This window comes from Zeus faber (genome assembly GCF_960531495.2).
Source record: "Zeus faber genome assembly, chromosome: 12".
NCBI lineage: Eukaryota > Metazoa > Chordata > Actinopteri > Zeiformes > Zeidae > Zeus > Zeus faber.
In genome coordinates this window covers 8,398,551-8,422,737 of record NC_137196.1, presented here as the reverse complement: position 1 = coordinate 8,422,737, position 24,187 = coordinate 8,398,551, and the positions used below count along the sequence as shown (strand labels likewise).

General features: G+C 42.2%; 3 protein-coding genes across 3 annotated transcripts; 2 read left to right on the top strand and 1 right to left on the bottom strand.

Annotated features, from left to right (window-relative positions):
- The first annotated feature begins 822 nt into the window (after positions 1-822).
- pif1 (PIF1 5'-to-3' DNA helicase homolog) lies at positions 823-14,990 on the top strand. The gene is made up of 13 exons (XM_080010678.1): positions 823-933; positions 1,815-2,378; positions 4,106-4,232; positions 5,890-6,015; positions 6,721-6,874; positions 7,551-7,665; positions 7,867-7,973; positions 8,081-8,220; positions 8,861-8,967; positions 11,056-11,143; positions 11,233-11,378; positions 14,402-14,593; positions 14,915-14,990. The coding sequence occupies exons 2-13, from the start codon at positions 1,830-1,832 to the stop codon at positions 14,963-14,965; spliced, it is 1,902 nt and encodes a 633-aa protein (XP_079866804.1). The 5' UTR covers positions 823-933; positions 1,815-1,829; the 3' UTR covers positions 14,966-14,990.
- An 867-nt stretch (positions 14,991-15,857) lies between these two features.
- Positions 15,858-18,081, bottom strand: LOC307238170 (cytochrome b-c1 complex subunit 6, mitochondrial-like). The gene is made up of 4 exons (XM_080011060.1): positions 17,938-18,081; positions 17,478-17,528; positions 16,431-16,592; positions 15,858-16,331 (listed from the first exon to the last, which is right to left on the bottom strand). The coding sequence occupies exons 1-4, from the start codon at positions 17,983-17,985 to the stop codon at positions 16,299-16,301; spliced, it is 294 nt and encodes a 97-aa protein (XP_079867186.1). The 5' UTR covers positions 17,986-18,081; the 3' UTR covers positions 15,858-16,298.
- Positions 18,082-18,247: 166 nt separating this feature from the next.
- Positions 18,248-21,450, top strand: nsun4 (NOP2/Sun RNA methyltransferase 4; the record flags this gene model as incomplete). Its single annotated transcript, XM_080010569.1, has 8 exons — positions 18,248-18,340; positions 18,795-19,017; positions 19,119-19,299; positions 19,826-19,980; positions 20,088-20,248; positions 20,354-20,478; positions 20,578-20,707; positions 20,944-21,450. 8 exons carry the CDS (start codon positions 18,248-18,250, stop codon positions 21,085-21,087), a joined length of 1,212 nt encoding a protein of 403 aa, XP_079866695.1. The 3' UTR covers positions 21,088-21,450.
- Positions 21,451-24,187: the final 2,737 nt, after the last annotated feature.

Below are 24,187 nucleotides of genomic sequence, written 5' to 3'. Positions count from 1 at the left end.
GCTGGCGTTTGGATAAGTAACCTTAATTGGGATTATTTATTTCTTTGGAACAATAAGAAAGCAGCTAAAAAACATTTTTAAAGTAAATAAAAAATACTGATTTAAGCTGAACAGTTAATTTAGCGCTTCGGCTGTTGGCCGTCAAGCGTTTACGTACAAGGGTAATGACTTCAAGTAACTTCTAAATGTCTGCTAATGTCTGTAATGTAATGTAACTTGTGCCCTCCACAGTTTACTTCTCATTGGGATAGATTAGTGTACGTCCCTTAAACTTTGTGCATAATAGGTGGGATTGTTTATTGTAACTACAAGTGGGGGTGAATCTAATTTGCTTGAGCAGTACTTTGGCTATATTTTGTGGACTAGTGTCTAACATGTTTCTAAAGTTTTTTGCTGAAAACACCACTCAGATTATGCATCCAAATAGGTGCCCAAGTGCTTGTAGGCCTGCGTGTGACCTTTAAAGAACCCAGAACTTAGTTAATGTTTTACAATGTCTCGGAAATGTTAGTGGCATTTCAAGAGGCGAGGCGCTTCACGTTTTCCAGTACATTAGGCGCGTTAATATGACGTTGTTTATACGCGCTCACATGAAGTGGGCTCTACAACGTTCGCATGTGTCCGATTTGAACGGACCTCCCGAGAGCCACGTGCTTTTTTCTACAGCAAAAATGACGTGCCATGTATGTTGTCGCTGATTGGTCCTGTCAGGATTGAGGGCAAGGGCTTCCACTGCCCCTCTCCTTCTATTGGTTAAGGTTTTAAATCTCATCCTTCTCATTGGCCGGAAACGCAGCGCAGCCATTGGCTCATCGTGTTCGTGGCGACGATTTGAAAAACCTTGAGTTTAGAAAGCGTCGAGCGACGCCGTTAAAGGGACTCGCAACAGAACTGACGGATGTTAACATATAACCGTTTAAAGTTTTTAAAAGGGTAAGAATATTTCATGCGTGATTCCCTCTATCATTAAGTGTACGTGAAATAATATAATCTATTGTTGTAAATGCTTTGGGATTCTTGGCACGCGTAAAACAGTCGTGTAGTTTTGAGACTTCCATTGAGTCACTACAGATCTATGTAGACCAGGGTGTCTGCGGGTCCTTAAACGTCTTTAAAAGTCATTCAATAGTCTTAACTACACCATTGATAATTTTTTTTGATTTCTCCATATATTTATTTTTGCTCAGTTCTTCTCCATCAGAGTCGACTCTTCTGATGTCGTAAAAACCCTAGGGAACCACTGATCCTACTTGCTGTTTTTATCTTTATTTTTTAACATGTACACAGAAATCCAAAAATATCCTTGCACACAAAGGTAATGGTTACATTTATTATAGTATCTAATCACTTGCCTTGCCATCTGATCGAAAGGAAACATAAGTTCATAAAAGCATCTAGTTCAAAACCCACCCTGTTTCTACCCTCTACCAAATATAAACTACTTACCTGCAATAAGAGCAGGACTAATTCAAAAGGCAGTCTTAAATTTGATCAAAATGTATCTTAAGAAGATCTGAAAGCATTACATTCAACTCTCTGATACCTGCAGACCCCCTGGCATGCCCAATACACAGTATGCTAGTAGGGGATGGTAGCTCAGGCGGTAGAGCTGGTGGTCTAGTAATCCAAGCAAGACACTTAACCCCTAATTGCTCCTGATGGCTGCGTCTGTCGGTGTTTGAATAATTGTAAGTCGCTTTGGACAAAAGCGTCTGCTAAATGACTAAATGTAATGTAATGTATGCTCTTATTGATTTTATTATGTATTATTTGGTAGCAGGCACAGCCTCTTGATCCATGTGTTGTGATTCCAGGGCCAGCTCATTGTTATGGTGCTGCCAGGGGACGACAGCGCTCAGCTTCAGTGCTGTGTGGCGGTGGAGCGGTTGAACTCAGCCGGCCAGGCCACCAAACGGCAGGTCATGCGCAAGGCAAGCGTTCTGCTGGGCCGCAATGAATTCAGGGAAATAATCCTCCATGTCAGTGACGCGAAAGCGTCCCAAAAGTACACGCTGAAGGAGTTCAAGCTTTTCACCAAGTTCGCCAAAGAGGGCAAGTGCACCGTCCAGCTGCTGCCCGAAAATGTCCAGGTGCTCATATCCAACTGTCCCCCCGACCAGCTGAGCGTATTCCTCAAGACCCTGAGCATCAAACACCAGGTCTGGCTGGCCGGCAAACCCCTGAGTGGCCGGGAGAAGCTCAAGGCCGGTCTGCCCCACAGCTTCGAGGCCATCAGTCCGCTGCAACAGAAGGACGTGCAGAAGGCCAACGAGCTGAGAAGCAAAGTGCCTCCCAAAGGGCTGGCGGACCGCACAAATAAGGTGGCAGGCACAGGACAGCAGGTCAAAAGATCAAGAAGCGACTGCGATTTTAGCCCAGTAAGTTGTTAAGTACATACACAAATATTTTTACATTTATTTATTTTTTCTCTTCTTAGGTCCATCTTTCTGGTTCACGACTGGCTTTAGAGTGTGTGTGTGTGTGTGTGTGTGTGTGTGTGTGAGAGTGTGAGTGTGTGTGTGTGTGTGTGTGTGTGTGTGTGTGTGTGTGTGTGTGTGTGTGTGTGTGCGCGTGCGCGTGCATACATACATACATACATACATACATACATACACCTTACAAAAATTTTGGGATATTTGGCTTTCGGGTGAAATTTATGGAAAATGTAAAAAGTTCACGCTACAGTGATATTATATCATAAAAGTAGGGCATTTAAGTAGAAGCAGGCAATGGTGATTTCCTCATCGCAAACAATTTATTGAAACAAAAGCCAACAACAGTGGTGGGTTTACCACAACAAAATGTACTGCAGTTCTGTATTGACTAGACACACCTGCCCACACTGTAACACCACCACCACCAAAGGCTCGTCTGGTGACAACAGTGGCTGATGCATAGGGCTCTCCTTGACGTCTCCAACATCGTTGGTGGCCATCATTTCTGCTCAACGTGAATCGACTTTCATCAGAGAACAGCACTGAGGCCCATTGGTCCCTCGTCCAGCGTAAATGCTCCCTGGCCCATGCAAGACAATGAAGCCTGTGCCTGGTGGTGTGGTCAGGTACCCTTGCAGGTCGTCTAGCACGCAGACAACGCTGATGTCAACGGTTTTGAATGGTCTGACGTGACACTTGGGTGCTTCTCACCTCCCTTAAATGTGCCTGGAGTTGAGTGGCATTCATCATCTGGTTCGCAGGGCACTGTTTCCAATGAAGCTTTCATCAGTGTGGGATGTGGCCAAAGGACGTCCACTTCTATGCCTTTCTGTGGCTCTTCCAGTCTCTCTGTATCTCTGTTGCAACCTGCTGATGACACTCTGTGACACTCTAAGCTCAGTGGCCACTTCCCTCTGAGAACATCCTGTTTAAAGCCTCGCATTGGCGAGGTACTGTTGATCAGTTGTTAGGTGTCGTCTTGGTCTCATGATGTCAAAATGTGAACAGCATGATGAAGAGGACTGTTTAAATACCAATTCTAATTGAACCAGGAAATGTTTTGGTCGATTCATGGATCAAACACCTGTTGTGAATTTTGCCGTTCAGCTCCTTGTTAGAGAACAGCAAGTTGTGCAAAAAGTACTGAAACATTGAACAGTTGGACATGTGCATTCAAACGTTTAGAGAAGGTCAAATTAAGTTCACCTGTAAAGGTTATAGTGCATTTTAGGTTCATCCTGAAATTTCACCCGAAGGGGGGGGGGGGTCTGTGTGTGTACTTTATTTTATAATTGGGGTGCATATATTTTTATGACTATTTTTAAATTGTTTTTCTGTCATTGTTTAGGTTATATTTTGTTGTTTCAAGATTCAAGAGGTTATCATTGGTTTTAATGTATTGTGAACTGTTTTAATTTTATTGTGAACTGTTAGGGTATTTATTGTGCATTTTTTCATATATTTCCATTAACTTTTTTTAATCCATTGCTTTATTATTAGTAGTAGTAGTAATATTATCATCTAATTTTTAAATATCTACCCCCATTGTCCTCATTGTCACCATTTTTGAACTGTGAAACTTGATCTAGGCTTCTTAAATGTGCTAGAAACCCTACGAAGTAATTCCATCTGTTGGCTTGTCCTATACTGTACTCATCTTGCCATTTCAGGTGAAGGCAAACCCGAGCAAGAAGCCCATCCTCTCTCTGCCATTAGTGCGCAAGCTGAACAAAGAGCAGGCTGCCGTCCTCAGCGCCGTGTTGAGTGGGAAAAATGTCTTCTTCACGGGAAGTGCAGGTATGCTGGAGAGGAGATGGAGAACCATTGTGTTCTCCTCACTGTTGCCCGAGCAACTGCAGAAGAGATGATGAATGGTGGTGAATCGCAATTACGGTGTATGCACATTTAAATTAGTCTTTCCTGTGGTTGTGAAGCCAAATTCTCCAAACAGCAGACTATTATTAATTAATTAATGTCCTGATATTATCTAGTCAGCCCAATCTCTCCTTCCCTACATTTCAACGAGGCGTCTGACTTAGGGCTGCACGATTAAAGCTAAAATGAGTTTATCATTTTAGCTTTAATTGTTTATTGGATTGATTATTATTATATTATTATAATATTATAATAGATTATTTTGCTAAGTATTGTGATCAAGATTATTTATCATGATTATTTATCCATTTTGGAGAACACAATTCTTTTATTGCACTTTGTAAATCAACATAAAACTGCATTCAATGTATTTTATAAACCTATTAATAAATAAACTCACATTTACAAGTCTTTGGATCTAAATCCAGCTTTCTTCACATGAACTCACAATTCACATGAAGTCTTCTTAAGGCTGTATATAAATTACATCCAAGCAAGAAGGTCAGTTACATTACACCTGCAGGTTTTTTTGCATGCAAGAGACAACCACCCCCCCACTCAAATGGATACTCCAATACGCATTTACGCGAAACAAATTAAAACAGTGTGTTTTTATTATTTTAGATGCATTTTCTTTTCCTAATTTTTTGAAAGTGTGTGTGTGTGTGTGTGTGTGTGTGTGTGTGTGTGTGTGTGTGTGTGTGTGTGTGTGTGTGTGTGTGTGTGTGTGTGTGTGTGTGTGTGTGTGTGTGTGTGTGTGTGTGTGTGTGTGTGTCCCTCTCCCTGCAGTGGGCCCCAAAATTGCACTCAGATGCATTACTTTGAGCGTGTTTGCGCTGGCATATCATTAGCGCAATATCTTCTGTAAACCGGACGCTAAAACGTTGCCGATAGTGGACAAATTGAAGAAAAGAAAATATAAAATCATCCCCGGTCATAATCAATTAATTGTGGAGGCCAATATCGACATGGCGATTAATATATGATTAATTGTGCAGCCTTAGTGTCTGTTATTACACGCTGATATGGGTCTGGCATGGTGGGTGTATTTCTCACAAACCGATCATCCGAGACGTCCTAACCAAGGAAAAACAGGCAACACAGACACCCATCCAGCCAGCCAATTAGTAGCAGGGACACAGTGGCTAACACTTGAAAAGCTGTGGTCACAGCACCACAATAGCTGTGCTTTGAGGCATTGCATCTACATTTTAAAACCAGATGCGTTTCCATGACAGAACTAATCCCTATCCTCACCGTGTCTTTTGTAATTGTTGGCGAAGCCAATGCAAACTGCTCGTGCTGAACGTTAACTTGCCAAGAAGCAAAATTCTGAAGTATTCAGAATTTTGCCTTTATTTTGAATAAACAACTCACACCAAGTACCCTATTTTAATTTGATCTGAAATGTTTTATCAGTAGAAATGACAACCCCTGCCCCCCCCCCCCCCCCCTTTATTTTATTTTTATTTTAATTTTTTATATTTTTTTATTTTTTATTTATTATTATTATTTTTTTATTTTAGTTGTTTTTTTGTTTGTTTTTCTCTTCTTCAATATTTCTGCTATTTCTCTGCAGGCACAGGAAAGTCCTTTCTGTTGAAGAGAATCGTGGGATCCCTTCCTCCCAAGAGCACCTACGCCACAGCCAGCACAGGCGTGGCTGCGTGTCACATCGGAGGAACAACGCTACACAACTTTGCCGGTCAGTGAGTGAGAGAGCGTGTGAGAGTGATTTCAGACACAGAACTTAGCGCTGAGGAAAACGTGAAGCGATCCAGTTGTCTTTGCAACAGCGGCGCAAACAATACTTGGAAACGCTGGGGGGGGTTGAAAAGTTGTCTAGATTCAAGATTCAAGATTTTTATTTGTCACATACATATACATATTTTCATACATATATGCAGTGAAATGTAATGCAACGCACCCGGTGATAGCACACCATGTCCTAGGAAAAAATTATAATAAAAAAATTCTTTCTATTAGACCGACTAACTGACTCCTAAAATGTAATACGGTAAGTTGAATACTTATAGAATAAAATAAAAATATATAGAATAAAATACAATAAAAATAAAATGAAATAAAATGGAATAGATAGAGGGAATATGCCTATGTATGTACAGATATGTGCATTAAAGTGGCATGTGAATGTGAATAGAGTGAGGTAGTGTTTGGGATAATACAGCACAGTATACAACAGTACGGCGCAGCAATACGGCATCACAAACACTATTGTCCCTTTTTAAGATTAGAAAATAACCATAATCCAAAAAAATCATACATATTTTTTGTTTTATTTTGTCATAACCAGGGAGCCAATGGGGAGGCGTTAAAGAGCCGTGGGTTGCTGACCACTGATCCAAGGATTGAGTATGACAATTGTGTGCATTGTGGCTTTTTCCTTCAGGGATCGGTTCGGGGTCGGCCCCGTTGGAGCAGTGTATGGAGCTGGCCCAGAGGTCCGGCGTGCTGCAGCACTGGACCAGCTGCCGCCACCTCATCATCGATGAGGTCTCCATGGTGGAGGCCAGCTTCTTCGACAAGCTGGAGTCCATAGCCAGGTGAGCGCTGTTGGACATTTTGATAAGACAAGTTGGTACACTTTACATTTTGTCTGTACCAGGCTAATTAATGAGCCCAGTGTCGGCAAGGAACAGTTAAAGAAACTAACTTAAAACAATAAGCTAATTTAATGACATTAACTTTACACTAACCAAACTAGGAAAGAAAGTGTTTTATTTTATTTTTTATAAAATGGTGAAAAAAGGTGAAAAGCTAGGAAAAATTCTTATTTTTAAATGTAATTATTTTTGCTGGGGTATGGTATAACATATTGTCCTCACAGCCCAGTCTTGACTAACCAATATATCCTATTTCATAAATTGATTAACATTTAAACCATAAGATCAATTTGTAAGAGCTGTAATTCAAGAGAAAGATTTCCTGAAATTGAATATAATATGTACTTATTTTAAATGAATGCATTTTGCTTTTTTATTGTTACTATGTGACTGCCTTTAATGGATGTTTTTAATTTATTAATCTCAAAGCACTTTGAGTTGCATGTTGTGCTATACAAATAAAGGTTATTATTACTGCTCACTTTAATGGATATTTTTCTTTTATATTTTTATTTAACCATTATAAAATAACAAGTGTTTTGTGTCTTTAATAAAGTGTCGTTTATATGCTGAGTTTAACAGGTTGCATTTATTTTAACATTGTACCCTGTCGTAGGTCGGTGCGACGGTCCACTGAGCCTTTCGGGGGCATCCAGCTCATCGTCTGCGGGGATTTTCTCCAGCTTCCTCCCGTATCAAGGGGAAAGGAAAAAGCCACTTTCTGCTTCCAGGTCAGACTAATCCCGAGCCATTGCAGTGTTAATGTTACCGATGCACTTAGTAGGCAGGCTTTACATTGAATCAGAAAAGGATCAGGCAAGTGTCTGGATTTTGCGCCGCAAATCAATAATCTGCACTGAAGGTTCTGTTCTTAAACTCACAGATGAAATGAAAAAATGGCCGATAAAGATGATCTCTCCGTACCACCACAGGCCAGGAGTTGGCGGAAGGTGATCCAGGTAAACATGGAGCTGACGGAGGTGCGTCGGCAGACGGATCAATCCTTCATCTCCCTCTTGCAGGCGGTGAGGGTGGGCAGGTATTTTACAACAAAATAAAATCTGTCTTTAAAAAACATTTCAAATCCATTATGCATCATATTTAGGGAGAGACAAACAGACTTTGGTACAATTCATGCCTTTTCAGGGTCACGGAAGAAGTTACGGCCAAGCTCCTGAAAAGCGCCTACCACAAGATCGAGCGGGATGGTATTCTAGCGACCAGGCTGTGTACGCACAAGGATGACGTGGAGCTCACAAATGAGAGCAAACTCAAGCAATTAACAGGTTTAATTTATTTAATTCCGTTTTTTTGGGGGGGGGGTTCACAGCATCACTTTACTGCCACCCTCACCACAGCATTAAAAAGTTGTCTTTGGGCTTGAAGAAAGGTGGAAATAGTCTGTAAAAGAAAATCGCCAACAAATCTTTTGTGAATCGGACACTGAGACGGCGCCGATGGCTTTAACAATTGGAAAAAGAAAAATGTGGTCCACAATCAATTAATTGCGGAGGCCAGTATCGACATCGCAATTGATATACGATTAATTGTGCAGCTCTACTTTCAAGTCTGAGAATAGCTCATGTCAAACAAAAGAGACTTTATATTTCTGAATCTGACTTTTTTTGGCCAAGGAATTTGACTCTGGTTGTCATGTTTTCTGACATCCAAACCTATAGTAAAAATAGGGGGGGGGGGACTTTGACGTTATAAACATAGCAACAAGTCGTGGATATGAATGAACTCCAAACAAACTGCTGGTTGGCGGTTATTTGTGCTAAAGTTCTAACTTCAGTGAATGTCAAAAAACAGTGTCTTTGATCGTTTTTTTTTATTTTATTTTAGCAGTTCTTATTAAAACTGTCTTAGTTCTGAGTTTGTCAGGGCACAAAGACGAATTCACTGTTTACGATTATTATTTTTCAGGTTCTCTTCGTGCGTTTGAGGCTGTGGACAGTGACCCGGCCCTCGTGAAGACCATAGACGCCCAAAGCCCAGCCGGCAGAATCCTCCAACTCAAAGTCGGAGCACAGGTGAGAGAGAGAGAGAGAGAGAGAGAGAGAGAGAGAGAGAGAGAGAGAGAGAGAGAGAGAGAGAGAGAGAGAGAGAGAGAGAGAGAGAGAGAGAGAGAGAGAGAGAGAGAGAGAGAGAGAGAGAGAGAGAGAGAGAGAGAGAGAGAGAGAGAGAGAGAGAGATTTTGTTAAAAGTATTACGTTTGGACAATACAAAAAAATAGCTATTCTTGTGCTCACAACTTTATCCCAAAGTGACAACTGAAATCCACGTTGTTTTCCTTGAAGATTGCTTTTCATCCTTTGAAAGTTTATTTACCGGGATCTTAGTTTTGTTCTCGTCAAGGATTAGGTTTTCTCCATTGTGAATGCTGGACGCTTATTACATAAGATTGATCAGATAAACATGTGGGTACACAGCTCTAATCCTGATGTACTGATTATCACAGAGACATGGTTTAAAAAAATATATATAATAATGTGTTCTCAACTCTGACATTAACATTGCGGGTTACAATGTTTTTTGGCAGGATAGATCTTCTAAATCTGGTGGGGTTGCTATCTTCACAAAAGGAACCCCTTTGGTGCTCTATTGCTGTTCATAAATCTGTGCCCAAACAGTTTGACTTGATTCTTTTAAATATCAAGCTGTCAAAGAGCTCTATACTGACAGCTGCTGGGGTGTTATCGCTCAACATCAGCTCCAGCCTGCATCCTACCCACCCTCACTCCCTCCTGGCACCCTACACCAAGTCTGAGTTTGTGCTGATAAGGCGAATTCCATTGGGACATGCTGAAATTCCCCTGCCCAAGTTCTAAAACAGTTGGACTCTCTTAATCTCTCAGATTATCACCAGTCCCACGCAGTATAACCAGAAAAGGCCACTCTCATTGATGTTATCCCCCCAAATAACCTTGATAGGTATAAGAGGTGTTTTCTGTCGTGACCTTAGTGACCACTGTTGTATTCTCTGTGTCCGTGATGGCGGTGCAGTTAAACAGCCTGTCCGGATCAACCATAGACGGTTGCTGGAAAAACTTTCATGAACATGTTTCCTTCATGACTCGGCTGCTGTGAACTGGAATGGAACCCTGATGTCAAAAATGCATGGACCCTCTTTTACAACCTTTTTTAGCGAGTTACTGAAGTTAATAAGCAGGCTCCCCTTAAAAAACTCATGATTTTAAAAAAAATCATGATTTTAAAAAAAATCATGAGGCTGCCCTGGTGCCCTCCAGGCACCAGGGCAGCCTGGAGGGCAGCCTTGGTGCTTCCACTCTTTAAGGGGAGCTCAAGCTGATCCGCTTATAAAAGTGTTGGAGACGCTGGTTTGTAGCCCTGCCTGCATCATTTTGCAATCCTTTTGGCCACCAGTGCTCCTTACAGGACACATCCCTGCACATTGTACTCCTCTGTGAACTGGCCTTAAAACTAGATGTAAAATCCACTGCCTGATGCTTGTTTACATAACACTACTAGTAGGTCTCTCTCCCCCCTACTTGACCTTGTCGCTCCTCCTTTCAATTCAACCTGTTCCTTTATCTGCTGCTCTGTCCATTCCTAGTCAGAGCTTAGTTCTCAAGCCCTCTGGCCACGTACGTGTATGTGGTAGCGTAGTTCGCTTTGTTGTGCTGTGACTGCTGCTCCCTTGTTTTTTCTTTTGTATGTTTTTTTTTTTTTTTTTTTTTTGCATTATTTGGTTGGTTGGTTGGTTGATTGATCAATTAATTATTATTAATTATTTTTGTTTTTGTGGGATTTTTTTTAACCCAACCCCCGTTCCCGAAGGGGTTCTTTTTCGTCTTGCCAGGCCGTTAATAAGTAAATAAGAATTTTTTTCTGATTAACTTGCTTGCTGAAATAAAGGATGATGATGATGATGATAATGATGATGATGGGACAAGGCTACTGCTTTTGTTAAATACCGCTTTTTGCCACATGCAAGCTGTGGAAAACCTCATAGCTACTCTATGGTATTGTATGGGGGGGGCGGGCAGTGGACTGGGCTTCCAAGATTCACGCCATTATCCAATGCAACCATTTTGGCTGCTAATGTGGCAGAAATATTATGCTGACTATTATGTTGACTATGCTGCCTGCGTTCCAAGGTCATGCTCACGAAGAATCTGGATGTCCAACGGGGTTTGGTCAACGGCGCACGAGGGGTGGTGGTGAACTTTGAACTGGGCAAACAAGGTCGGCATCAATTTTTCTACCTCTGTTTGGTCGGTAACACCCGATTGATTTGCATGTTGAAAATGTAAATGTTGTCTTTTTCCCCATAGAACTCCCACGGGTGCGCTTCCTGTGCGGGGTCACCGAGGTGCTGAAGCCCGAGCGGTGGGTGTTCAAGGCCGGGGGCGGCCTCTACGTGAGCCGGCAGCAGCTTCCACTCAAACTGGCCTGGGCCATCTCCATCCACAAGAGCCAGGTAAAACCGGTATCCATACCACCTCTGTGTTTGATTTTAATAACTGGGTCCCATGTTTTTAAATTGGGATACAGGTTTGTGGAAGGTCATGATGAAGCCCTTAGTGTATAGGGCGAGCACCAGATACAGTGTGCTTATTGGCTGCTTCTGCTTTTGATGATTATTATTATTATTATTATTATAGTTCAAACCCCAAAGAGGTAGAACCCTGTTGTTTTCTTGCCGCCTTATTATTCTTTGTTGTCTTGTACCACATCTGAAATTGCCATGAGCTGGAACGAGCTGAAAACTTGGCCTGATAACCGGAAGTTAAGTGCAAATACGTCCCAAGAAACATGAGCCCAATTGGCCAGATGGTGGTGGTGTAATTTAGGCCCAAAAACACAATTTTGGAAAGGCTTGACTTGCAATTTGACACACGTCCAGCTCGATGTGCTCATCAAAAAAGCCTCTTAGCCCATTAAAGTCCGCCATGATGGATTTTTGCATAATGGGAAAAACAGTATTGTGAATAGACTTTTTGGAATTTTGAATGTATCAACACCAAATGTGGTATACCGCATTGCGGGACTAGATGTTGCAAAAGCTTAGCAATAATTTTGGTAAATATCTCCAGTCCGTGTTGGGAATAGGTCTACCAAAGCATTTTGAGCCTGACCCATATGGGGGCGCTACAAATGCCACAAACAAGGATCTGAAAACCCGGTGGACAGAATTTCACCAAATTTGGGGCACATGCTTTGGGGCCAAGTATATCAAAATCTGAAGTGCCATATTGATTGGTGTATGCGGGCGTGTGCAACGTTTCTTTGGTTTATGGTGACTATGTTTTTAAACCAATCTTGCTCATTTATAATATAAATGTGTATCTAAGTCCCGCAATGCTGTAAACCAAATTTGGTGTTGATAAAGTCAAAATCCAAAAAAAGCCTTTTCACATTAGTTTTTCACATTACGCAAATTAGCAAACATCCATCGTGGTGGACTTTTATGGTCCAAGAGGCTTTTTGGATTTTGACTGTGTCAACACCAAATTTGGTATATACCATTGAAGGATTGAGTGACACATTTATATTATAAATGAGCAAGATCGGTCAAAAAAACATGGCCGCCATCAATCAAAGTATCTTCACACAGGGTGGGGCTTAACAGGAAATAGGCCATAACTCAAGCTGTCTTAGATCAATCCTTATTAAACTCAGAGGAGACATCCCACACTATGTCCTGAACCTACACACAAAGTTTATCTCAAATCCGATAGAGGTGGAGCAAATGTGAGAACTTCAAGTGCAATATTATTCAAATACTGCATACATTCTGTGTGAGTGTGTGAGTGTGTGAGTGTGAGAGTGATTGGCCTCACTTCTTTAAACAGAATTAAAGTAGCCAAAGTGACTTTGCTCGGCTTTGTGAAGCCCAGAACCCGCTTGTAGCTACTGGTGCCTTTTTTAAATTTTTGGTGATTGAGCTGTGAACTTGTAACATGTTGGACCTTCATGTAAATTTAAGTAATAACCTGTTGTTTTTGATTAATAAATAAATTGCTCCGGTATGATGTATCATTTAGCTTTTTTATTAATTTTGTCCTGGGCAGAGTACCCAGCTTTCCCTCCCATATCCAGGGATGTGGGAGTTTGGTAGATTGAAAGTTAAAATTGCTTAACTTTTTTTATTATTAATCATGTCTCAACATCCATCTGCAACGGGAACGAACGGGTAAATAAAAATGAGTGTGTGAAAATAGGGAAGCCTACTGATGAGGGACGCTGAAGTGACATCTTAGAATAGAGCTTAAGTGACAAAAGCTTCTGTGGCGGAATAAAGTCTAAATTCCGTGGCTAGACTGTAAGCAAATAAACATGATGACTGAGATTTCCCCTCGTCTTCCCAGATGGGCTCTGGCCATGGCTATGTGGATCCGACCTGAGAGCCTGAATCATATGATAAATGACCATTTTGTTCTATTAACAACAACAATAAAGGCTTAACCACCATTAAGTACTGATCCATCAAGGTGATTCATTCCCATAGAGGTAAAAATGGCTGCGGTGCTGGATATGCCGTCCTATTCATATTCTTCTGGACTGTGAAACCTGATCATAATTCACTCCCACGGGTGCAATATTATCAATGGTTGAGAAGAGGGCTAAACAAATAGGGAAGAATGGAGCCACTTAAGCACAAAAACTAAAATTGAAATGAATAAAAAAGCATTTTTTATTGCCTGGATCTTTTTTACACTTAAAGTGTGTGTGTGTGTGTGTGTGTGTGTGTGTGTGTGTGTGTGTGTGTGTGTGTGTGTGTGTGTGTGTGTGTGTGTGTGTGTGTGTGTGTGTGTGTGTGTGTGTGTGTGTGTGTGTGTGTGTGTGTGAGAATTGGAAACTACACTGTTGCCATGACTGCACAGCTGAGTTTGTTCTTGTTGAAATGTATTACTGGAGGGCTGATCAGTGACCTTGAACAAACACCCCTCCTCTTCCTCATTTCAACTATAGGTGCCTTCCTATCTGAGGGTAAAGGCCACTCTGTATAATCGTATATCTTTCTTACCCGTGTCATCTCCGTAGCCTGTGAGGGTGCTCTTGTTTTCCTGAGGTTGGTGTCAGAAATTGGCAAGGGGACTGGGGGATGTAGGTAATTGGGTTCACGGGCAAATACCACCATGTCAGCCATGTTTGATCTATAGCAAAAGGTGGAGTGATCTCACAGGTTCTTTACACAGTACCTCTGCGGAGTCCAATGTGTTATTTAAAGTGAAATGGCATCTTGGAAAAAACTGTGACTGCACTGCTAATTGGCTACAACAACCACCGCCCATTAGTAAATTCACCTAAACTTAATGTAATAAGACTTGGAAACCCTTGCTGCTCAGACTTTTTCTTTGTGTCCTTTCCCCCTTTTAGCTACATGAGTAAATATCTTATGCCTTTGATGGAGTTAAAGGCTACTTTATTGATGGGTACTCTATCCTCCCCCCCCCCCCCCCCCCCACACACACACACACACACACACATCTTCATCAGGGAATGACACTGGACTGCGTGGAGATCTCTCTGGCTCGTGTTTTTGAGAGTGGACAGGCGTACGTTGCGCTGTCACGAGCCAAAAGCCTGGAGGGCCTTAGGGTGATGGACTTTAACCCAGGCGTGGTGAGGGCCGACCCTGACGTTCTTCTCTTCTATAAGAAGCTGCGGAAAGAGAGGCTGCTCCTGCAGGTGGGTGTGGACTAAGGGATTTGTCTACTTTCGAAAAAGGAAAATAATGTCATACCTCTGGCCACATTGTTGGATGTGGATCATGTCTACAGGTTCCAAATAAAGTCCCTTATGTGACATAGATCAGGTAACCTCATGTATACGATTGAGAAGGAAATTATAAAAATAATTAAATGGCAAAGTTAAATTGTAAATGGCAAATGAATACCCAAGGCAGCATATTAAATGGCTGTTTACATGAGTGTTACTAAGGCATAATTTCTCCTACAATTAATTTTATTCCTCTTTCTCAATAAACTGTATTGTCTTTCTTCCCTGTAGGCATCTATGGATGAGTTTGTTGGTAAAACCAACAAAGAAAACCATTGGTGATGACGGAAAAGTCACTTGACACCCCTGTGAAATAATGTGCACCGTGTGCATGACCATGATGGATTTTTTTTCTTTCTTTCAAGTATTTTTTTAAATCCCAAGATTTGATCCTCTTGGCAGTCTGTATCGTGCATTATTCCTATTGGTTTTTTTTAACCTGTACTGCCACCTTGTGTCAACATTGCAACAATTCTTAGTTATTTTTATACGGACAGTTTTTATTTATCATCTTTATGAATTATTGGATTTTACATTAATAAAGCTTTGGTTAACTTATGGCCTGGTCTCAAGCTTCTCCGCCATAGAAATGGTACACATAACACTGGGTGTTTGTTAGCCTTGGTAAAAATAAAATCTTTAACATAAGATGAGAGTTGGTGCTTTTACAGCTTTTTGGCTTCCACTTATCACAGGGTTAAAACAAGCGGGTGGCTCGGTGAATACTGCATTGTGATCGTCTCTATTAATGAGACCACACCTGCAATAGCATATTGAAGTTTGTAAAGGAACAGTTACACGATGCCCCCATCAAACCATGACAGAACAAGGCCAGGCCACACCCCATTACTATAATTAAGGGGAAGCAAGGCCATACCCCTAATACCATATTAAAGTTAACTTGCAAGATCACATCCCAATAGCATATTAAAAAGATAAGGAGCAGAATTAGGCCATGCCATTGCTATAATGAAGGGGTAAGACAAAGCCCCAATTGCATTTTTTATGAATGAAATAATTCAGACCCCACCTTATCTTAGTAAAATAAGTGGAAGTTGTTTTGTCGTTGATATTGTCACATCACCATTTTATTCTTTGCTTTTGAGAGTTACATTTCTCCTTAGTTGCAATCTTATTACGAACCCATAAAACACAGCAACATGTACACCTCCAATCAGAGTAATAAAGTATTTTATTGACTGACTTATAATTACGCTTATGCATGCAATTTAAAACAAACAGCATATTTGAAGCGACATTCTTTTATCCATTAATAGCGCCCCATGGTGGGCTAAATTGGAGCAGCATACTGGCTCTGCAGTGATTTGTAGCTCTTGTGAATTAAAAGCAAACATCTTTCATGATTTAAAGGCATCCACTGTTCACACAACTGTCTCAAAAATAACAAACCGCTTTTGAATGCTTCCCAACTTAACACATGTAGAGCCTGATGTTAAGAACATATCCAGGAACACAAGATGTAGAATCACTAATCTATTCACCATACATCCAAAAACATTAACTGAAGTCACAAGATTTTCCCTGATAAGAATTATTGTAGAAATCTATAGTATTTAAATAGACTCCTCTGGAAAAAGCAGATGGGGGGGGCAGCTCACTTCACCTTGTGAAAGAGCTTGTGCGCCACCTGTTAGGAGTGAAACATTTGGCATCATTAGAAGTGCAGCTTTAAAAAAAAAAAACCCAAAAAAACCAAAACATTCGCACCCAACACAAAAAAACGTACACAATGGTCCCGTGCATGGAGGAAGTCGAAGAGCTCTTCTGTGCAGTCCTCCTCAGTGTTGGACCGGGACATAACCCGAGCCTCACAAGTCTCCAGACGCTCCTTGGAGTGCACACAGTGTTCTGTCTCCTCACACTTGGCTCGTATCAAATCTAAAGGGTCCTGTGAGAAACACACAAGCAAGGTTTTAAATCTCGGCTGAACAAGCACTGTAAGCACTGCCAACTGCAAGCCTCCACAGCAAATAATCATGTACACAGCCCGGTGTCAGTGAAATGAAGAAGAAGGAGAATCTTTAATTGTCACGCAACACATGCATACACACACTTTGGATGGTGGCTGGTGAAATGTGGCCTCTGCATTTGACCCATCCTGACTTGTCCTTCCTCCGGGGAAGGGGGGGGGCATTCGTCGACGCGCTCGGGTACCAAATGTCCATCGCTGGTCAGACGATGATGTGTGCATGTTTTTGGTGGGGGTCCTTACCAATGGTAGGTGGAGGAAACCCCATGCAAACATGCAACATGCAAACTCCACACAGAAACGCTCCTATTTGGGAGATAACCCGCCGGAGCACGGTGCCAACAGCGCCCCAGGCGAGAACCCAGGACCTTCTTGCTGTGAGGCAGCAGTGCAATGCACTGCGCCATCTCTCCACTAACACAATAAAGGTTATAGTGATTGCAGTGTCGCCCCTTGCGGTCGCCTTTGTGTCGATTACGCACATTTTAGTATTTTTAGAGCTTATTGTGCATAATCTCCGGGTGCGTTTCGACATTTCACTGCACATATGTATGAGCGTATGTTTATGTATGTGACAAATAAACCTCTTGAATCTTGAAACCTCCCGCCAAGTCTCTTCTTGCTGGACTACCTGCTACGCCCAATCAGAGTTCTACAATGTTCGTCGAGGGTCTTTGGCGTCCGAGGACAAATGTACTGATTGTAAGTTGCTCTGGATTGTCTGCATCTAAATTATTAATAGACAGCTGCAAAACCAATGATTCATTACTACTTTTCTCAACCAAACACAACATAAACACTTACCACCAGGTCCTCCTCTTCCTCCTCCTCTTCTTCGTCCTCTTCCTCCTGCTCCTATATGCATCAACATTTTAAAAAAAAGGACATTGATATTTCATAAAGCAGAAGAAAAAAGCCAAGCTCTTGTGGTGGATTTTTATATTACTATTTTTTAAACTATGGATCAACCTGCCAAACCATAGTGGTCCGGCTTCAAAGCTATTATAAATAATCACGTTTAAATGAAGAGAGCAACCACGTGCCATAAGGCTCGATATTTCAACTGTAACCCGATGGCCATCCCTCTGGAAATCAAATAATCGTAATACGGTGAGTTTACACAAAGCAGGTTCGCGTGTCAAGAAATGTACCATACGAACTCCGTGCTGTGCACACCGTCCGGGCATCAACATGACGGCGCCGGCGAGGAGTAGTTGAACTTATTTCAAATGACTACCTTATCCGACCTCTTATCGCTCGTTACCTCGTCGTCGGGGTCGTCGTAGGTGATCATTTTGTTTTCGAAAACCATGATCCCAGCGCTTCAACTTCACGCCAAGTGAACCCCTGCGTGGGCGTCGCTTCTCTCCCGTGGAGGACGTTTTGGGTCACACGCAGGAAACGGCTAGGAGACTTTGCCGGAAGAGGGTTCCGCCTAACCGCCGCGATCCAATCAGAAGACCCCGTTTAAAATAAGACCCGCCCGGTTGTAAACTGAAAAACAGATAATCACCCGGAACCAATGTTCTCGCTTTTCGGAGCACACGGAGTGTTTCAACCGACGCACTGTAAAAATGGCAGCCCTCACCGGCACGAGATTTCTTTTGAGGAAAGTGAAGGCGTCACGGTGCCTGACACCTAAACGAACACGGATGAAAGCGAAATGGGTATGTCATGGAAGCAATAATAACAATAATAATAATACACGAGCAAACCATCATATACAATAAAGAATAATGATAACATCGTATATAATAATCTAATAACAACAACAATAATAATAGTAATAGTAATAATAATATTTTGAAGGTCTATCTATCTATCATACCTTTGCAGGAGGATTGTTTTTATTCTTAATATGCACTGTGCCCTGTGGGCGATTTTCAGACAAGGGTGAAAGAAATTTCATTTAATTTTGTAGTACAAGAACCAGCTCAGTGACCTACTATCTAAAAAAACCAAAAACAAACCCAAGTCTTTTCTTTGTTCCATTTTATGAAATAGGAAGTTATGTTTTAGACTGAGGGCTTAGCAAATTCAGGGTTTCTTTCTTTCTTCGGGAGGAGAATTCAATGACAAAAAGTGCAGTTATGTATATTGAACAACATTTCCTTTTAACAGGCGACCACCCTGCCCAAGTACCCTGCCACAAATCTAGCTCTACAGCATTTTGAGGCCACCTACAACATCCAGCTGGGACCGCTGTGGCCCTCCGTGCGTGTCAGCTTGCTCTCTGAGAGGAAATATGGCGCCCTGATCAACAACTTCTCTGACAATGATGCCGTTGTGCGTGACCTTCAGGACAAGGGATGTCAAGACTTTGTTAGCTGCACCGAGCAGGGCGGTAAGGGTGTGATGAAGTTAAAATCTCCTAGAACTCTCTGTTGAATTCAAATATAAACTAAATACATTTTCTCTTTTCCATACCGTCTGTCAAAGCAACAGTTCAATCATTGGCGGAGCAAGAAGTTGGAAGGGATTCTGATGGCACACCTGGAAAGAAGCTTGGTGAAATAAATAATAATAATCCTTTTGGGGACCAGGAGCCTGCACCCCTTCGACTTAGCTCTAACATCAAGTGCTTTGTTTTTCCAAGGGGAGATATCGCCAGGTTCAAGCCTTCAAGGTGATTTCTTAAAAGATAACACACGGTACAAAGAAAATTAGTTTGTGAACAGTTGACCTGTCATTTGGTTAGGATGATTAGATATAATTTGGGATTTGTGACATTCACTTTGTCTGGAGGATGACTCCTTCTCTTTTACTATTGTTCTTACATCAAAGATGGATTTTACTGTTAACACTAATTTGTTTGATATGAGGTGTTATGTGTGACTTAGGACATAGGTTAACTCATGTAATGCTTATATTGAAGACACTTTTTTCTTGTTTGGTAGTTTAATCATCGGTATAATTGCAGCTATCGCCCTTTGATGTTTGGGCCAGGGTTGGCTAACTCTGACACATTTACATTTTTAGAATTAATTACATTTCCATTTTAAAGTGAATTGATATGTGTTGTTTTTTGACATATACTATGTAATGCTTGCATTATAAAAGGCATTAATCTTCTATCTGTAATTGAACCATGAGCCGACTTTTTTTTTTCTTTACTTAATCTGTTTATTGTGATCTCTTGACCCCCTTTATAGACCAGATGAACAGAGGTTGCTCACTTACTACCTGATGGACGCAGCGTCCCTCTTGCCTTGCCTGGTGCTGGATGTTCAGGAGGGCCACACTGTGTTGGACCTCTGTGCAGCTCCAGGAGGGAAAACCCTGGCCTTGCTCCAGACCCAGGCCATACGTAAGACACATCTAATGATATGTCCCCCCCCAACCCCCTTTAAGTAAAACAAATGAAAACCACAGACCGTTTATTTGTCTTCTGCCTCTGCCTTTGTTTACCAAAAGGGTTTCTGTGTGTGAACGACTCATCGGTGTCTCGAACCTCGCGTCTCAAAAAGGTCCTTCACAGCTACGCACCCAAGGAGCTGTTGACGGACAAGAGGCTGCGCGTCACTTCCTTCGATGGCACCAAGTGGGGAGAGATCGAGAGGGACACTTTCGATCGCGTAAGCAGTAGTTTCTGAAGGACTTAAAAAAAAAATTGGAATTATCCCCCTTCCCAGCCATGTTCTGCACTTCAGTCATTCATCTGTCCGTCTTTCTCTCTTTAGGTCCTTGTTGACGTGCCCTGTACCACAGACCGACATTCAGTCCTGGAAGAGGACAACAACATCTTTAGCAAGAGCAGGACCACCGAGAGACGGAGGCTTCCCCAGCTGCAGACAGAGCTGCTGCTGTGAGTTGGCCACCTAATGGCAGGGATGCACCATAATCCCAACACTGTCCATTTCGTTGTTTAACAATGGAAAACTTCTTTGTCCCTCTGTCTCTGCAGGTCTGGCATCCGGGCAACGCGTCCCGGTGGAGAAGTCCTCTATTCCACCTGCTCCCTCTCCCAGCCTCAGAACCAGTATGTGGCGGAGCAGGCCGTCCACCTTGCCAGAGAGGAGGGCATCCAGCTTCAGGTCAGTGGAACAGACATTTATTTATGCAGACACACACACACACGCAATCTCTGTCACACACATGGAAACATCCACGTCTGAACACCAGCACACAAACAAATATAATAGGCAACTAATCAAACAATCTGCTACAAATCCAAAATCAGGTTCTCCCAAATCTGTGTTTTGTTTTCCTCGGCCAAATCTGCTTTTAAAAAAAATAAAAAAATAAATATATATATATATATTTTTTTTAGGTAATCGACCTGCGACCGCTCAACCGCATGTTTAGGAAAACCTTCAACTTTGCTCCCGACCTTCTCCTGGGTGAGATGGTCGTCCCCCACCTCACCGCCAACTTTGGACCCATCTACATGTGCAAGCTGCGGAGACTGAGTTAGAGTATAATCGCACACGCGGCAAGAAGCTGCACTTGGTGCACGCTTATTTATGTGACATGAGCGTGTGTTCAGGTGAGGATCTTGCCGTTGGCTTTTTGACCTTTTGTTTTAAGAGAGGCTTTCACTCAGACTTATCTCCCTCAACTGTGATGCACATAAGCAGCAACGCTGACCGGAGAGTGGTGATAAACTGTGCCATCTGTTGAAATAGTGTATTATAAAGGAGGTATTCCCACGCTCCCTCTTGCCATCAGAACACACGAGAATAAGTGCTTTTTAAACTGGCTTTGTTTGGGCTGTTTATTTATTTGCAAAATAAGTATTTTTAACTGATTATGAGAATTTCCCAGAATCGATTGGAGACTGAACCACTTCCTGTGATCACGTAGTGAATAATCACGCAATGAATTGCTTACTATAGCAATTGTTTAGTGTTTAGCATTAGGTACCTTCTCTAACCACTAGAGGTCGCTAATGTACAGTTTAAAGTTTGGGGTAAATGCATTTGTACCAGTCTTGGTGCTGGAAAACACAAACTCTGTGTGTGTGTGTGTGTGTGTGTGTGTGTGTGTGTGTGTGTGTGTGTGTGTGTGTGTGTGTGTGTGTGTGTGTGTGTGTGCGTGTGCGCAAAAACAGAAGAAATTCATCATCAGGCCTCCTCTGTGTAGAAATAACAGGTCTGATATTCATCAGGTTTGATTACTCTGCCTGGCAATGCGCTCTGCAGTAAAAAGGGGCATAATGGACCGAAAGGTAATGACACAGGTAATGGCAAATTTGACCATTTGGCTTCTCGCATCTGAATCTTTTGGACCCTTTTCATTATCATAGTCGGAATGGCACTGTTCTACATTGGCTCCACTGAAAGGGGAAACGCTCACTCTCTCTTATCACAACATAATGCAAGTGGAGAGGTACATGACATCCCTTTCCCCACTCACGTTGCGCCGGCCAGTCAATGTAGCGTGAAAGGGGGTGCGTTTGAGCCCAACGAGCGGGGCACACCGGAGTGTCATCGACTTCCCACTGTCATTAAGCCGCTCGGGAGGCTCCAGAGCTGGGTCCCATCGCCACAGGACGGGAGGGGGGGCGGAGGGGGGCTTCTCTGAGATGAACATTAAAGAGGCAGGAGAGTGCTAAAAATGTGCCGCCGCGCCTCGTTTGGCCCCGTCCCCTCTTTATTCCACAGATGAGTGCAGATAATTTTCGATGCGATTGTGAGTGATTACTGTATTACCGCAGTGAAAGGGGGATGTATTGGGGAATGCGGAGGGAATTAATGACACATAAAAACTCTGTTTTCTTTTTTCTTTTTTGTGTTGTATTGACTGCTTTCGTCTCCGAGGGCCTCGAGTGTGCATCTTGTGATTACCTAAACGTATTGTAAATATGTGTTTCCTATGGGCCCCTCCATAAATTTACATGTTTTAACACTCAGGAGATGGCAGACTATTAGGGATAACTTACTCCCTTCGCCCCCTCTCTATAAACTGACTGGCTGGCTGGCTGCTTTATTATTGAATTAGCTACTGATGTCTGGTTTGTTGTGTGTGTTATAGACTGTCTATTGTCGTGCATACGGACAAACGCGTGTATGTGTGTATGTGTGTATGTGTGTATATGTGTATATATATATATGTATGTGTGTCTGTGTGTGTGTCTGTGTCTGTGTCTGTGTCTGTCTGTCTGTCTGTCTGTATAGTGTGTGTGTGTGTGAGTATGTATCTCTGTAGCATTGTGAATTACCCGATGTTTGAGAGACATACTGTGTGCTATGTACATCTATAAAAGATGATGGTTTAACATCACATAAACATTCTAGGTATGCTTGTAAATGTTGCATTTTTGTTAATAAACATCCTGAACACAGTAGTGGTCTTACTTTTTCCTCATTTCGATATTTTACTGAAACATAGCACTCTATCAGATTTCAGAAAAAAAAAAAAGTCAAAGTGAATAATTATTTAAGTAATTCAATTATTTAACCCAACCCAAGTCTCAGTGGAGGATCATCTAGGGTTAGTAGGATACCTTTCTCGTGGCTGTTACTCAGACTAAAGGATATGTTTGGGTGTTTGTTTGTTTTGTTTTTTGGGTCAGTGTGGTCAGCAGTGGCAGCCAAGTGGCACCCGGTGGAGGAGATGTTGACACTGTGGTGGTGTTAAGCCCACGCCCAGGGGGATCAGACGTGACTCTGGGCTTTGCTCGCGGGATGGGGGGGGGTCATTGTCCCGGGCCCAGCAGGATGCCTCTGCCCAGTTGCCCCATAACAAAACCCCTGTGTAGCTGTTTTTTTTTTTGTTTTGTTTTTTTCTTCAGGTTTATTTCCTTTCTTTTTTCTTCATCACTTTTTGTTGTTAATTTACATTTTTCTTGGTGAGAATGTGTTTTCTTTGCTGTGGATCTCTGTTTCCATCTCTCCGCCTTGGGGGACGGTACCAAACTCTGAGGTTTTATGTTGGTGAAGAAAGGGTAGGAGGGCTTCTAAGCAAACCACTAGACAGGCAGGCACCACACATTTTAACACATTTTTACTGAATTACTCTGAATTATATACCAATTTCAACAGTATATAATTATAATTCAAGCTTTGTTACAGCTTTGGCTGGAATATGGACCAATTTCTGTGCATGAGGCTGGATAAATACCAGCAGCTGAAAGGGGAGAGAGTCAATATGTGGAAGGTGAAGACGAAATGGTTCCCAATGGTCCCAGGCCCCAAAAAAACGAATTTGAGGAAGACATGTATACCTATATATAAATATCAGAGAAAACACAACCTAATGTGTTACCGATTCACCATCACAACTGTTCATGTAGCTCACACCCTTGTAACCCAAGTTCTCTCTGGAGGTACGTTTAACTTAAGTTACCATTGCAGCATCGAGTGTCTTTTGTGACTTATCTATAAGTTACTTCAAAGACTTCTCATGTTTCCCTGCGTGTGATGTGTACCTAAGCATTTACTGGCCGACACAGTGTTTTCCGTGCACCGGTGCGGCATTCCTATTGGCCCGAGCGTTGGGCCCACACTGGAAATGCAACCGCGAGGTTTTAGGCTGCGGCCAGATTAAGGAGAGGGAGAATGGGGGTTTTCTTC